The 13,594-nt window shown below is 48.0% G+C and overlaps 2 protein-coding genes across 7 annotated transcripts in view; one reads left to right on the top strand and one right to left on the bottom strand.

The window, feature by feature from the left end:
- Positions 1–2,010, top strand: part of HABP4 (hyaluronan binding protein 4) — a 43,313-nt gene extending 41,303 nt beyond the window's left edge. Inside the window, exon 8 of the mRNA XM_037056192.1 lies at positions 725–2,010. Coding sequence (XP_036912087.1) covers positions 725–781 — 57 coding nt within the window. The 3' untranslated portion in view covers positions 782–2,010. The remainder of the gene's footprint in view (positions 1–724) is intronic.
- Positions 2,011–5,576: 3,566 nt separating this feature from the next.
- The window catches only part of CDC14B (cell division cycle 14B), a 104,578-nt gene continuing 96,560 nt past the window's right edge, over positions 5,577–13,594 (bottom strand). For 5 of the 6 annotated variants that reach the window (XM_037056184.1, XM_037056183.1, XM_037056189.1 and 2 more), the window contains one exon: positions 11,924–13,356. Coding sequence is in view for 4 of the 6 variants with exons in the window: in XM_037056183.1 (XP_036912078.1) it covers positions 13,320–13,356 (37 nt within the window). In the remaining 2 variants the exon portion in view is untranslated. Of the gene's footprint in view, positions 5,686–11,923; positions 13,357–13,594 lie in introns of those variants that run through there. The other variant, XM_037056191.1, reaches the window with a different exon arrangement.

Raw genomic sequence — 13,594 nt, 5'->3', positions numbered from 1 at the left:
GGTTGCTCTACTTGAGCAAGATGAAAAAAGGGTTCTGTTCTGAGAATAGAAAATACATATTCACTCCTCTGCAATACCTGAGCTCTAGCCACCCTCAGCACTAGTGTGGAGTGTGGTGCTGTCTGTCCCCCGCCTGCCCCTCCCCTGCTGCCGGCTCAGAACTGCCCTCAGGCCCCTCCTACGTCATGGCAAGTTGCATTGTTTCAGAATCCATGATCTCTTGCTCATTCCCTGAGGCTTACCTCTGGGGGAACCTGCTCTTCCTGAAAAACTTTCCCTGATTGCAATGTGCACTGTGCCACCAAGTTGCTTTGGACACCCTAGCGCGGGGCCTCTGTTTCTGGAGTCACCAGCAACTTTCCCAGTCTGTCTCTCCCTTCACCTCTCGATCCCCTCCAGGGCAGGACTCGTCTGGAGCCGTCCTTACAGTTCCACATAGTGAACAGCCCTGTGTATTGGATGAAGGAAGTGCCAGATACGAAAAGGGGGAAGGGGAGGGGGGGGCACTGCCTGGCACTTTGTAGTGGGGACGGGAGTGAGAAGGGAGAGGCACCCTTGGACTTTGCAGCTCAGAGGTAGCACCTCACCTGCCGCCCTGAAGCTCTCCTCTTTCCAGTGGGGCCCTGTCCCTCCCCTAGGTGACAGCAGGTGCCATGTGTCCCAGTGTTCTGCCCAAGTAGGAATGGGGGAAATGACCATTGGTTTCAAAACTTTTCTTTCTTAGATGCAAGAAGTTGCTCCAAACCCGGATGATCCTGAAGACTTTCCTGCTCTGGCTTGAGAGTCCTGTTTCCCTGGCAACTCGGAACAGCACTGGCACCCCTGTGAAGAGACTCTTCTTGCTGTGGGGAAGAGACTCAGACTCTAACGCAATAGATACTGCTTCTCCCCCTTCAGTGTGAATTTGTGGCACTTTGTGACCCGGGGTGGGGAAGACAGGGATTTTCCCACTTACTCAGAGCTACAGCTTCAGGCAGGGGTTAGTCTGGCACTTCCCCAAGAAGGTGGAGAGTGGGGATTATTTTTTTATGGAAGGACTCCCAAATGAAGTTTAAGAATAATGTTTGAACTGTGTACATAGAGACTGTAAAATAGAATCTACTGAGTCTGCTCAGTTGTATAGATACTGGAAGGCTGTGTCTGTCCTCAGGACCAGAGGAAATACATATAACTTGGATCGTGAATTTAAAGCAGTCACAGCTTAGTTTTCAGAGACCAAGAAATTAAAATACAATTGTATGTACTATTTACTTGTAAATGTTACACTCTCCCAGGATTTTTTGAGTTCTGGTTTTCATTTAACCAACAATTCTAAACAGCTATTGTGCAGTCACCGGTCACCACTCTGGGACAATTGGGATACGTTTTGATCTAAAGGTTTAAGCTGCCTCATGGTTTCCGTGACCACACACAGCCCACGTCTGGTGTAAATGTGCGTATTTAGTGTTTGGGCGGATTTTAGATGAGTACTAAGTATTTGATTTTTAGAATCACGTTATTTGCCCCACCAAACGAAGAGGGTTCCAGGTGAGTGTCGCACCTTCATACCAGCTTCTTTTCTCCTTCGAAACTGGAGTCCGAATTCAGCACCTCTGTACAAAAGCCCTCTGTCCTTATCCCGGGCAGGACTTGTAAATGACTGTTATTTATTGCACATCTACATAGTTTTTCTCAGTCCTTGCACCAATTTGGGTTCCTGTTTCTTTCCTTTGGTGAATGTCTGGGGCTAGGGGCAACCACAGAGGTCCAGTAACTCCCCAGGTCCCTGTGAGGTTTAGTGCCAGGCATGGCGGCTGGGCCAGAGGCAGCTGTCAGGGCTGCTGGAAGCTGGGGTGATGCTCTCCCCACCTGATTGCAGAACCGTGGGTAACATTTGCCTGTTGTCATACAGTTAATGTGCTTGTTAGAATTTGAGCCTTGGTTCTAGAATCAGGTCTTTTTCCTCCTCTGCTATACTGTCTAAGATGGCTCTAAACTGGAGTGTAAATAAAGGTTGGTATTACTTCCGAACTTGTGTATAGAAAACTAAATTGTTTGGTCACACCAAGGTCAAAAGAGAATGTTAGAAAAAGCCCCAGTAAAGAGTCATTTTGTTGAGAAATTGAAACTGAGCCCCTAGCCATGTGACCGGCAGTTGAGGACCTTCACTGTGGGTGACAACCTACTTTTGTCTCTTCTCATTGATACCCAAGTGCTGAGGTGTCTTAGTTGACCCTTTTATTCCCTCTCCCTACAAAAGACACAATGACTGGGTACCTCTGACTAAGTTAAGAAACCTTGTGAGGATGCCTGACAGGCTCAGTCATCATAATCTGCTGGTGCAACACGAGGCTGCCATCGGAGTGGACGTGAAGCTCTCGTGTTGTCATTTTCCCTTGGCTTTGACGATTAGTAAAATGGAGATCCCGTTCAAGGAAATTCCCTAGTTTTGTGGTAGCACTTGCAAAGCCTGTAATGGTAGGTTTAATGTTTGCAAACCCTGTAGTCTCCCCGACACACTGGAGAGTCCTGTGCCCCGGAGCAGTCTTGGGGACCTGACTGAGCTACCTCTTAGGGATGTGGTGAGGCAGAGGGTGTGGAGTTTCGGTCACCGGGTTGCTGGCAGTCCAGTGGCCCATGAAGACAGCAGGACACTGTATTAAGGCCTAAACACAAGGCAAGGCCTTCCAGGTCAAAGTTCTCTGACCAGTAACTTTATACCAGGCCCATTAACCTCACAAAAGAAAACTCCAGGTGTGACAGCTTCTGGAAAGCGGAGGTTAAGCGCATCTGAGTTCCAGGGCAGGTGTGCCAGCTGCAGCGTGACCCAGGTCCCTTCTCAGCCAGGAGCTCACTGCTGGACCTCAGGCTGCCTGGGCAGCTGCTGAAGACCTGACAGCTGTCACCCTGCCTATGTGGATGAGGTCTGGGAAGAGGCAGCCTTGCTCCAGAAGCTGCTGCCAGCTGGGATGGGCTCAGCCTCAGGAAGGCGAAACCCAGGGCATCTTTAGTCTAATGGTGATAAGCACCTAACGCTTTCATCCTGTGCAAGGAGTGGCCGTGCGAGGCACCCCCTTCCCTAATGTTGGCCAGTGGTTCAAGTCCTCCTCAGTTCACTAGCTCGTCCATGCCATCCCAGTGCGTAGGTATTTCAGGGGTGACAGCATTGTTTTTCTCTCAAAGCACACCATACGGTGTTAGCAAGTCCCGTGAAGCACCTGGACTCCGAGCTGGGAAAGGTCAGCCCTCAATAAAAACAGGCACTGCCTCTTCCAAGCTATTCCATAGCCACGCTGCTAGCTGTGGGCCGGCCTGTCCTCCATCTCAAGACAGCATTACCAGGTTGGAACCTAAGCATATGCCCTGGCTGGGAATCGACCCCACACCCTCTTGGTTTATGAGATGACACTCCAACCGACTGAGCCACTGGCCAGGGCCCATTTTTCTTTTGCTGCTGCTGTCGCCAGATCATGCTGTATGAACAGCCACCTGGCCCTGGCCCTCTCCAGACAGTGGCTGGAAGGTGGGCCCAGGGGCAGCTGGCACTGTTCCCTGTGTGCCATGTGTGAGGCCGAGCCTAGCTGTCGCAGAGGAACAGCCTGTGTTTATGTGGTAAAAAGAATGAAGAAGGAAACCAGGTACCTAAAACAACTCTTTATTGTAAAATACAATACAGATCAAAATGCGAAACTTCTTTGTAATCACCACCTAAGTTGAGAGACTGATTTCCCCAGGAGCCCACCCACCCTCAGAAAGGAGCCACTATCCCCACTGACGGACGCGCTACCAGCCCCCGCTTCGTGCTCCATCTGGAATGACCGCCTTCTGCACTTACTGCTGTGCCCTGTGCTGTGACTGTCTCCCCACTTTACAGCCAGAGACGTGGAGGACATCCATCTTCCTTGCACCAGAGCTAATACTTGGGCAGGGATGAGATGGGATGAGGCACAGAAAATTCAGTTCCCCTGCCCCAATGGTCTTTCTACAGACTTCTAGAATTTCCAGTTAAATGACCGGTATCGGGCAAACCTGCTAGGAGAGGGACAGGGAGAGGGACAGGGAAAGGCCAGGGAAAGGTCATGGACTGCAGGGACCCACAGAGGCACCATTATGTGCTGTGTGCTGCTGGGTGAGCCACGGCAGCCCTGCCACACTGCTCATTTGCAGGGAAAACCGCAGTGAGTTTGCCCCAGAGCACGGTGGGATTAGCAGTGTGCTTAGAAAGCTTCATGAGGTCTGCACAGGTAGAGATGGCAAGACTTCAGAGGCCACAGATTGGGAGATTAGGTTCAAGGTCCCCAGCAAGGTGGAGACAAGAACACTCTCCTGGGGGTTCATACAGCCAAAAGGCCTAGCAGTTCCTGACACCGCCCGAGGCCCCTTTCCGTGGCCACAAAGTTTCCCATGACTCAAGGCAGTAACTAGGACTCGCCCCAACCAAACCACAGTGGCTTTCAAACCTGTCACAGCTCTACTATGGGCAAAGCAGGTCCCATGTGTGGAGAGAGCAGGTCGAGCCAGTGCAGCAGAGAACCAACTGCCTTCTAATCAGCTTTGTCCAAAAAATAAATGAGCAAATAAATAAATAAATAAACAAACAAATAAATAAAGTAGCCTGATTTCAGAGGGCTTACTTGGGGGCACAAAATCTTGTAAACTGGGAAGGAGTGACATCAACTTACACGTAAGCCCCTCAGGGCATCTGCATTCTGAAACCATCAAGGGTGAGAAAACCGCTGGAGAGCAGACACGGCGTCCAGCCCCAGGGGACCTCAGCACAGGATGGACCACGACCAACACGGGCACACAGCACCGGTGGCCCTGCTCTGCACTTCCCTGCCCTCCCAGAAGTTACTGGCAGCATTAGAGCAACAGGGAGGGACAGTTTTAAAATAGGTAAGACGTAAAATGTTCAGCAGTGCAATTGGTCAGATCTTGCACGCTGTGGCAGTGAAGGCAAGAGAGAGGAAGACTGAGCAGGGACGCTGGGGAGGTTTGCAGTGAGAGGGTAAGGTGGGTAGGAAGGAAGAGAAATGCAGAGGCCGGGGGCCTCCATCACAACCCAGGGATTTTCACCCGGGGTCCTTGAAAGGCCTGCCTGGGGGCGTCCTTGGGATGACTGGTGAATGGCTCCTTTACAGCACACTCCCAGGGGGCGCCCACTGGGTTGGGTTGTCCCAACCCAGGACCGTGGCCCAACACAAAACTGTAAACTTACTTAAAACATTGATATGTTTTTGTTTTCACTGCATTTGTAGGTACAGCACCCGTGGATTTGGCCAGTGCACAGCCAGTTTATGAACTCCTCAAAATTTTGTCCAAACTTTTGTGGGGAGATAGAGGGTCTTCAGCTTTCATCAGGTAGTCACTGGGGCTCCTAAAGTAAGAAAGTTCAAGAAACACTGTCTACTGACTTGGGATTGAACTGCTCCCATAGAGGCACCTGCCGGGTTGGGTCCCTTCCCTGACCCAGTGAACCCCCTGGGTCACCCACCAGAACTCTGGCCCTGTGCTGCAATCTCAGTACCAGGTGAAAGAGTCTGAGGCACGGGCCTGAAGAAACCGGTTTAAATCGCACCTTGGATGTCCGCTGGCGAACGCTGTGCCGTCTGGGAGAGCCCTCCCCTGGAGGTCTAGTCCCTGTGGAGCCCGAGCCAGATTAACAGACGGTCTAGAAAGTTTACAGCCCGTGACAGCCAACCATCGCTGGAAAAGGGAGGAAGTAGACAGAGTTGTACTCACAACCCTGGGCTGGTGTTAGGGAGTCGGTCACCGGGGATGGCAAGGACATGCTCTAAACTCCATGGTTAACTGCAAGGCAAATTTGGGGTTGGCCACAGTGGAATGACTGAATAAGAGCAGTCCAGGATGGCCACCTGCGGTCCCTCCGCTGTCCCGTGTATCACCCAGTTCTGTAATCTCATGGCCCGAGACAAAAGCCCGGTGACCTCTGTGCCTGCTGCCCTGCAGGGGTTGTCCAACCCGTGGCCCAACACAAAACTGTAAACTTACTTAAAACATTGATATTTTTTCGTTTTCACCAGTGTTTGTGTATTTACTGTGTGGCCCAAGACAACTCTTCTTCTTCCAGTGCGGCCCAGAGACCCCACAAGTTTGGACACCCCTGCCAGGGAATAAGCCAGGACCAGGCAAGAAGGCAGTTTGCCCCCCCACCCAAGACCAGACCTGAAGTCTCAGAGGAACCCCGGTTTCATGAAAGTCAGGAGCACTGCTGCAGGGCTGAGCTCCACTGCAGCCCCTCTAGGAATGAAACCTTTCCCGGGGCTGCTCCTCGGCCCACTGGGGCTGGGGCCACACTGCACAAGGCAGGAGAATGATATGCCTTCAGTGGGGTCCCACGAGCATCTGTGGCTCTTTTCATCATAATGCTGCCCAGTAAGCTGTACTGGAAGCACATCAGCTGTTCCAACATGAATGTGGTTGGAAATGTGTGGGGGCGTTTGGATTGTCCAACGGCTGGAAACATGACTGGCATTCATGTGTGTGGGGGGGGTGCGGCAAAGGGCTGCATTCTCCAGATAGCCCTACTCAAGGAAGAATTGTCCTGCCTGAAAAGCCATCTTGTTTTCCTTAGAGAAGCTTATCCATGCTGAGAAGAAACCATTGTCTTTCTCCAAGTAAAACAAAGCACAAATCATACCACCCTCTTCGGTCTTTCTTTCCCCAGACAAAGCCTCTTCCTGCCTACAGATATATGTAGCCATTATAAGAATCTGAGGGGTCCAGGCCAGTGCCCTAAAGATGATCAGCCCACGTGCTCTGGCCCTGCTGGGTGGGAGGCCTCCTTACCTGGACATTTCCGGGTAGATGGTGCCCCTGTCATCCAGAAGCATGTCAAAGCCACGCAGACTTGCTAACAAAGAGACGAGACACAGTTAGGGCGGGGTGGTGAGGAGGACCTCTTCCCACATGGGCCGGGCCAGCATCCCCTGCCAGGGCACTGGGGAAAATGGTGCACCAGTAACAGGGACATGGTGTGCCAACCACTTAAAAGACAAAGGCCCCAAAGCTGGACAATGGAGCAGCTAAAAACACGGGACTGTACAGAGCAGGAGTGACACTGGGCAAGGTCCTGCTATTAACTAACCAGCTCAGCAACGACAGCCGCTGCTGGGGGGCGTGCAGGAGTGTGCGCACTGTCAAAGTCCTTTCGGAGAGCATTATGGCGATATTTTAATTTTAAATTAAATATATATGGCTCTTAATGTTCCAGGCACTTGCTCTAAATAACTAGCAAAATATTAATTCATTTAATCCTCATACAGCCATATTAGATGTTGTCATCCGGGCTCCAAAAACACGGCTATTAAGAGGCAAAGCTTTGTATCCAGTCTCAGACCAGAATCCATGCTCTCAACAATGATCCCAAGCTACTTTTTGATGTGATGGACATCCAAACCTTAAAATTTTGCATATTCTTGACCTAGAAGTATCTTCTGTAAGAATCTATCCTAAGGAAATAACCGGCATCACCCAGGAAGTCATAGATGAGAATGTTTACTCAATGTTATAACAGCAAGAAACCAGAAAGCACCTACGTGGTCAACCACAATGAGACTCTCAGAGCAGGCGCACACCACGGAGCAGGTGAGCAGCGTGCGGACCCCTCCCGCCACACTGCCTCCCAACACACCCACAGCTGCCCTTCAGACACACGGGAGGTAGACAAGTAAGAGGTTCTGGGTATTTATTATGCTGCAGGCTGGCTCAGGGCCCCGAGCTAAGGCACACGCACTTTGATCCCATTTAATCTAAACACCACACAATTACTAGTCCAATTTTATAGATGAACCAAGTGAGGGCGAGGGGGCAGATAAAGGATCCCACGGTCACACGACAGGGGGCAGAGCTTGTTTCAGAACGCACACCACTGCTTTCTCATCAACTTGTTATCAGTAAACTCCGGGGGCCTCACGAAGGGACCTCTGAAGTTTCTCCCTGCCCTGGCTTCGGACAAACCACTCTGGAGACTTACCTTCAGTGCATGAATTTCCTCTCACAAGTCAAAAGTTTGACCTCTCCTAAAACACATGAAATTATACAGCAGGTACAAAAGATATCAGATACCGAGGGACCATAATCTGCAACCAAAATCTGTCTCTACCCAATTACCTAGAGGAAATTATTTTAAATGTATAAAAAATTGACTTATTGAGAGCTAGGAGCCAGACACTGCTTTGAGTACATAGCATGTATTATCTCACCCAATTCTCATACTTAAGATAGAAATTCTTTTTACTCCCATTTCACCTAAATAAGAGGGTTTAGCAGATTGTCCATGTGGCAGATGGGCTCTAGACAGCGTAGTCAACAACACAGGAAACAAGTATCTACAGGCCAAGGGTCTCAGGTGCGTCACACATACTGCACAGCCCTGGGAGACAAGCTGCTCCCAGGAGAAACAGACACACCTGGTGATTTCATCCAAAGCCTGGTAGGCCTCAGAGCCTTCCTTGCCACCAAACGTACCTTTTTCATCGTGGTCACATACGTCAAGCTGCTTGGCCCACACAAGCTCCAGTCAATCGCCAGGAGGTCACACCCAGTGTTGGCCTCCTGGTAAACCATGGTGCGAACAAGTGGAGCTGTAGCTTTCAACAGGGGGCAGAGCCTGCAAATCCCACCCTGGTCGTAGTTTGGATAAGGTGAGAAGACAGTTCCCTTTGGTTTGCGCTTTGAAAACTCATACCCCAGCATGGATCAAAGCTAAGTTCCTTAGGGACCTAGACAACACTCTTTACAAACAGGCTTCTGTGTCAGACACAACCTCTGCCATGATGACCCGGGCATTAGGCCTTTAGGATCCTGCCCTGCAAGAAACCATTCAAGAGGGAAGGTAGGGGAACAGCCCAGTGGACGGAGTCCCTGGTTAGATGCATCAGGACAAGGCGTGCTCAAGCTCTAGTCCTGCCTTTCACCCAGCCCTTTGATCCTGACCTTGGCAGGTAAAATGAAGGGACTACTGTCTCTGACCCCTGAGGGCCTGATGGATGTGTCTTACTTTCCCAGAGGTGAAACCCTGACATCGTTGGAGCGGGTGGTGGGTGTGGGTAGAATGACTTCATAATAGGAGTGCTATCACCTGCTCGCTGTTTTATCCTAGGGATGGACCAAACGGTATCCCCAGATTCTCGTTTAAACCCGTGTCCCCAGTACCTTACAATATGACTGAACTTGGATACAAGGCCTTTAAAAGGTGATTAAAAGGTGAAGTTGAAATGAAACCATTAGAATGGGAGGGGGGAGGATGGGGGGTGGGATGGGATGGGAGTAATAGACAGAAAACTGTACTTGAAAAATAATTAAATAAAAAAATTGGGGGGGGGGGGAAGAAACCATTAGGATGGGCCCTTACCCAATCTGACTAGTGTCCCAAGAAAAGCAGATGAGGCCGACAGAGGAACGCCATGGTTGGAGTGCTCAGACAGAAAGCCGAGGAAAAGCATTGAAGGGACCAACACTGCCGACACCTTGACCTCAGACTTCCGGCCTCCAGAACTTCGGAAGCACAGATTTCTGCCATTGGAGCACCCAGCTGGCAGTGTGGTGCTTCTGTGCCCTGGCAGACACACACAGAGTGTCACAGCCACATTAACTGCCCCCACAATTCGGGATGGTCAGTGAATGAACACAAACAAACCTAGATTGTTTGGTTGACACTTTTAATTACATGATTATAATTACACAATTTCCACTATTCAATATTTTGTATAAAACCAGTTACAATACACATGATTTTTCAAATACAACATGTATCAAACTACATAGATATGCAAAGTTTACACGCCATTAAGAAGCTTTATTTTAAAAATACCTTCAGGAAAATAAACATTCATTCAACCAGTTCTTTCAGCTTTATAAAATATGATTAGAAATATACATTTTAATTAAAAAAATCAAGACAATGATTGACCAGATACTGATTAATCAGTTACATTTTAAAACTTTTAATACTCTGTACATGAGTGCAGGTTAGATAAAGTATGCAAATTATTAATATAAAACTGCAGTACTAAAATTAGATGACATACCTGCTGACATTTAATTCTACTAGGCAACTGAGGAGGTACCTTCCTACCCAGTACTGGTGAGCTATCCAGTCTTTCTGCACACCTGCAGCACCCCCACCTAGCGGCATGGAGAACACTCAGACTTAGAAGACAAGAGCAGCGAACCTCACAAGGCAGATTTAGTGAGAGAAGTATGGAAGAATCAAAATAGGCTTTTTACGTCGAGTTTTGATGAGCACTGCTTTCCAAAATGCAGGAATAAAAAATGCACAGAGACGCAGCAGACCTCCTTTAGAACAAACATGAGAGGAACGCACTGCTCATGTGTCATGGACACAGATTCAAGCAAAGGAAAGGCTCCCGGAGCTCTTGGCACAACACGGCCCAGACGCCTGAGGGTCCACACAGCCTGCTGTCAGGGATCGGGCTCCCAAAGGAAACCCCTTCGTCGAGTGAGAACACTGGGGGGCGCCTCGAAAACTTGTCTGGGCCCAAGAGAAGAGGTAGAAATCACCCCTGAGAGGGGGAAGAGGTCAAGGGAGGAGGAAGGTAGGGGATCGAGTTTGGAACAGAACTCTCCCGGAAACTGGAAGAGCAGCATGCAGCTAGGACGCAGCTACCCTGACACGTCAGGCTACCTGTCTCAGCGAGGCGCTGCTCAGGATGGCCTTCTTCACAACAGGTCACAGAGAGTCCTGGTTTTGAAGAAACACCAAATAGAAGTCTGTCTAGATTTCCCGGCACCAGTGCTGCAGACACCCATCCTCTGGGTTGTCCCTGACTTTTGATGATTTGAGTGCTCAGAAAGCTTCAAGAGTACCTAAAAATATTTCCAATTTTCATTGCAATGGAAATGACCATGGTGTACTTTTGAAGCTATCTAAGTCTCTTAAGGTAAAGGAATCTCTCCACCTGACTTGCTGTTTCACATTCCATTGCAAAAAGGTTTCCTGCAATAGCTTGAAATTAGAATCTCAGGAGATTCTGGGTGTGCTGATTGTTCGGTTGCGGGGTGTGTGTTGATTGTTCGGTTGCGGGGGGGGGGGGGGGGGGGNGGGGGGGGGGGGGGGCGGGAAGAGTCCACTCTTACTCACAGCAAGAGCTTTCCATCAGTCTGACCCAGAGACTTCCTAGATTCCAGGTATGTCCTCCAAAGTTTAACACTGTTGCTATGTCCTTCTGTGTTCCAAGAAATGACTATCAAATCACTAGTTTCCTTTGACTAATTTCAGCAATGAGCCTGTTAAACACAAGGATTTTTAGAGAGCGCCACAGTGATAGGAATTCTAGCTGGAAACATGAGCAGCCAACACAAAAAGGCCATTAGTAAAACAGTAAGTACTGTGGTTAACACTGAAGTCCAAATTTTCATTCTTGGTCAAGACACCAAATGGCTTATTTGCTGGGAGGGGATAGCACATTTACTTGTTCTGACATAATAAAAAGCCAAACCAAGCACAGTTCAGATGGAAATTTGATTCTCACAACTACCTGTATTATATTTATGCAGGAGATCACCTTTAAAAGTGTAAAGGGAAGAAAATTTGCCCTGAGAATTCAATGTTTATGCCTGGGCAGTTTGAATATCTAGCATTCTCTCTCTCTCCCAGAATGATCCAACAAATGGAATGTTTCTCCTCCTACCCAAAGCTCATTGGAAAGCAGTCTTCCCATCAGGCAAGTTGGTCTTTGTGTCTATGAATTTCTAGGGATAGAAAAACCACTGTTTTTCCGAGATCCAGGCCCCAAAGTGTAAAAGCCAGCATGACCTGACCCCCTCGTGGCCTAATGGGGAAGTGCTGCTTGTGTGGCCAAAACAACGGCAGCTTCCACTGCCCCTCAAAGGGAGGCAACCTCAGGAGAGTAAATACAGAAGTGGAGTCAGGGCCTTCTGATTATTTTTGCACTGACACACTTTAATCTGTTCATGCCAACCACTTCTTCTTCCTCACAGTTCTGTTTAAAGGACAGGTTTAAGAACATGAAATTATCTACTGACCCGATTCATTCATCTCATAATGTGAAGGCATTTCACCTTTCAATAATGTATCCCCCGATCCTCCAAACTAGGACAGGCCAACAGTGGTTAACAACAGCTACAACCATTCATTCACTTAAAAATACTTTTGTATAATGGACCCCATTTTTTTAGCAGCAAATAAACTCTGTGTTTGTGATTGCTTTACATCACAGACTCTGCTGTGTGTCTGTAGGGGGAGAAGGCACTGCACAACGAGTCAATTCCCTAACCAAAGGCAACAGTGAGTGTCTTATATACAAACCACTGAAACCCACATGTGAGTCACTGTCACTGAAATCAAAGGTTGTATGAATGGCCTTGGGCTGATCACATTACCAAAAAGTCCACAATGGTAGACAGAAAGACCCTAGCAAAGCAGTAAGTTGTTTTTTTTTTTTTTTAAAGCTACCATTGTTTTGGATTACTGTTTCCAAGGAGAAACAGCAAAAGTGTGAGGTTTTTCCATGCTAAGAAGGAAGTACGATTTTAATCTGTATGACTAGGCAACCAAATAATTTAGCCTCTAAATGACATAAAAAGGAATGACTCCAACAATCTTCCAACTCTGAGGCCAGTTTCTCCTCCGAGTCTTCTAAAGCTACTACCGATATTCTCTTGCAAGTTTTAGGACACCAGCGCACCTACTGCTCCTTCGCGTCACAACCTGCAGCAGTCTCCGTACGTGGCTTTCACAGAGTCTTGTTAATAAAGCACTCTTTGGTGGAAGACAAGCAGCTTGGGTACTTAACACAGTGAACATTACAACAGTATCACAGATATTAAAGTGAAGATGATTACACCAAATAGTATCAAATTACAGAAAGTACCATTTAAGTAATGCCTGCTTTATATTTATAAATTTTGACACAGGGTGAACAGAAAATAAATAGGTAAAAAACCTCCATCAGATGCTTAATTCCTCTGAAGGCCAGCAGCGAAAATGATTGCCATCACAGGGACACACACGCACCCACAGAGTAGTCAGCCCTCCGATCACAGAGGGCTTTGGTATTTACACCTGAGACGGAATTTACAACAGCTCTTCCGTTGTTCAACGTGAGACGTTTCTACACAAGGAGAGCTGGGCTGTCCTGAGGTCATCCCTTGTACTCAAACCTCATGTAGTTATTTCAACTCCAGTGGACATTTTCTTCATTGAATAAACTTCTTAGGTGGAAAGCAGCTAAGGCTTTTTCAATTTTGTTTTGTTTCCAAAATAAATTGTGCTAAGTCCTGTTGTAGTTTTCTGTTCCTAGAGTCTTCCTTCAGTTCTGGTCACAGGGTTTTACTTAACGCAAGACTGTTTTAGTCCTTGAAATGGAGGGACTACGGGGGGGAGAAAAAAAAGGATTTTACCATGAAGGTTTCCAAGTGTCCTGTACGTAGTTATCAAAGACAAGGAAGGCAACATAATAAAAAATACTGACATGCTAAAGAGTATACTCTTCGTATAATTCTTTAATGACAAACACTTTGGAAAAAACAGTACAATACCAACCATAAAGACAAACAGGAGAGAAAGGCAGAGCAGAAAAAGGTTCAGTTCTGCAAAAATAAAAATAAA

This window comes from Sturnira hondurensis, unplaced genomic scaffold (assembly GCF_014824575.4).
Source record: "Sturnira hondurensis isolate 20B ecotype Veracruz unplaced genomic scaffold, ASM1482457v3 Scaffold0008860, whole genome shotgun sequence".
In the NCBI taxonomy this organism is placed as follows: domain Eukaryota; kingdom Metazoa; phylum Chordata; class Mammalia; order Chiroptera; family Phyllostomidae; genus Sturnira; species Sturnira hondurensis.
Note: the sequence above shows the minus strand (reverse complement) of the source record. Positions and strands in the feature narration are given on the sequence as shown.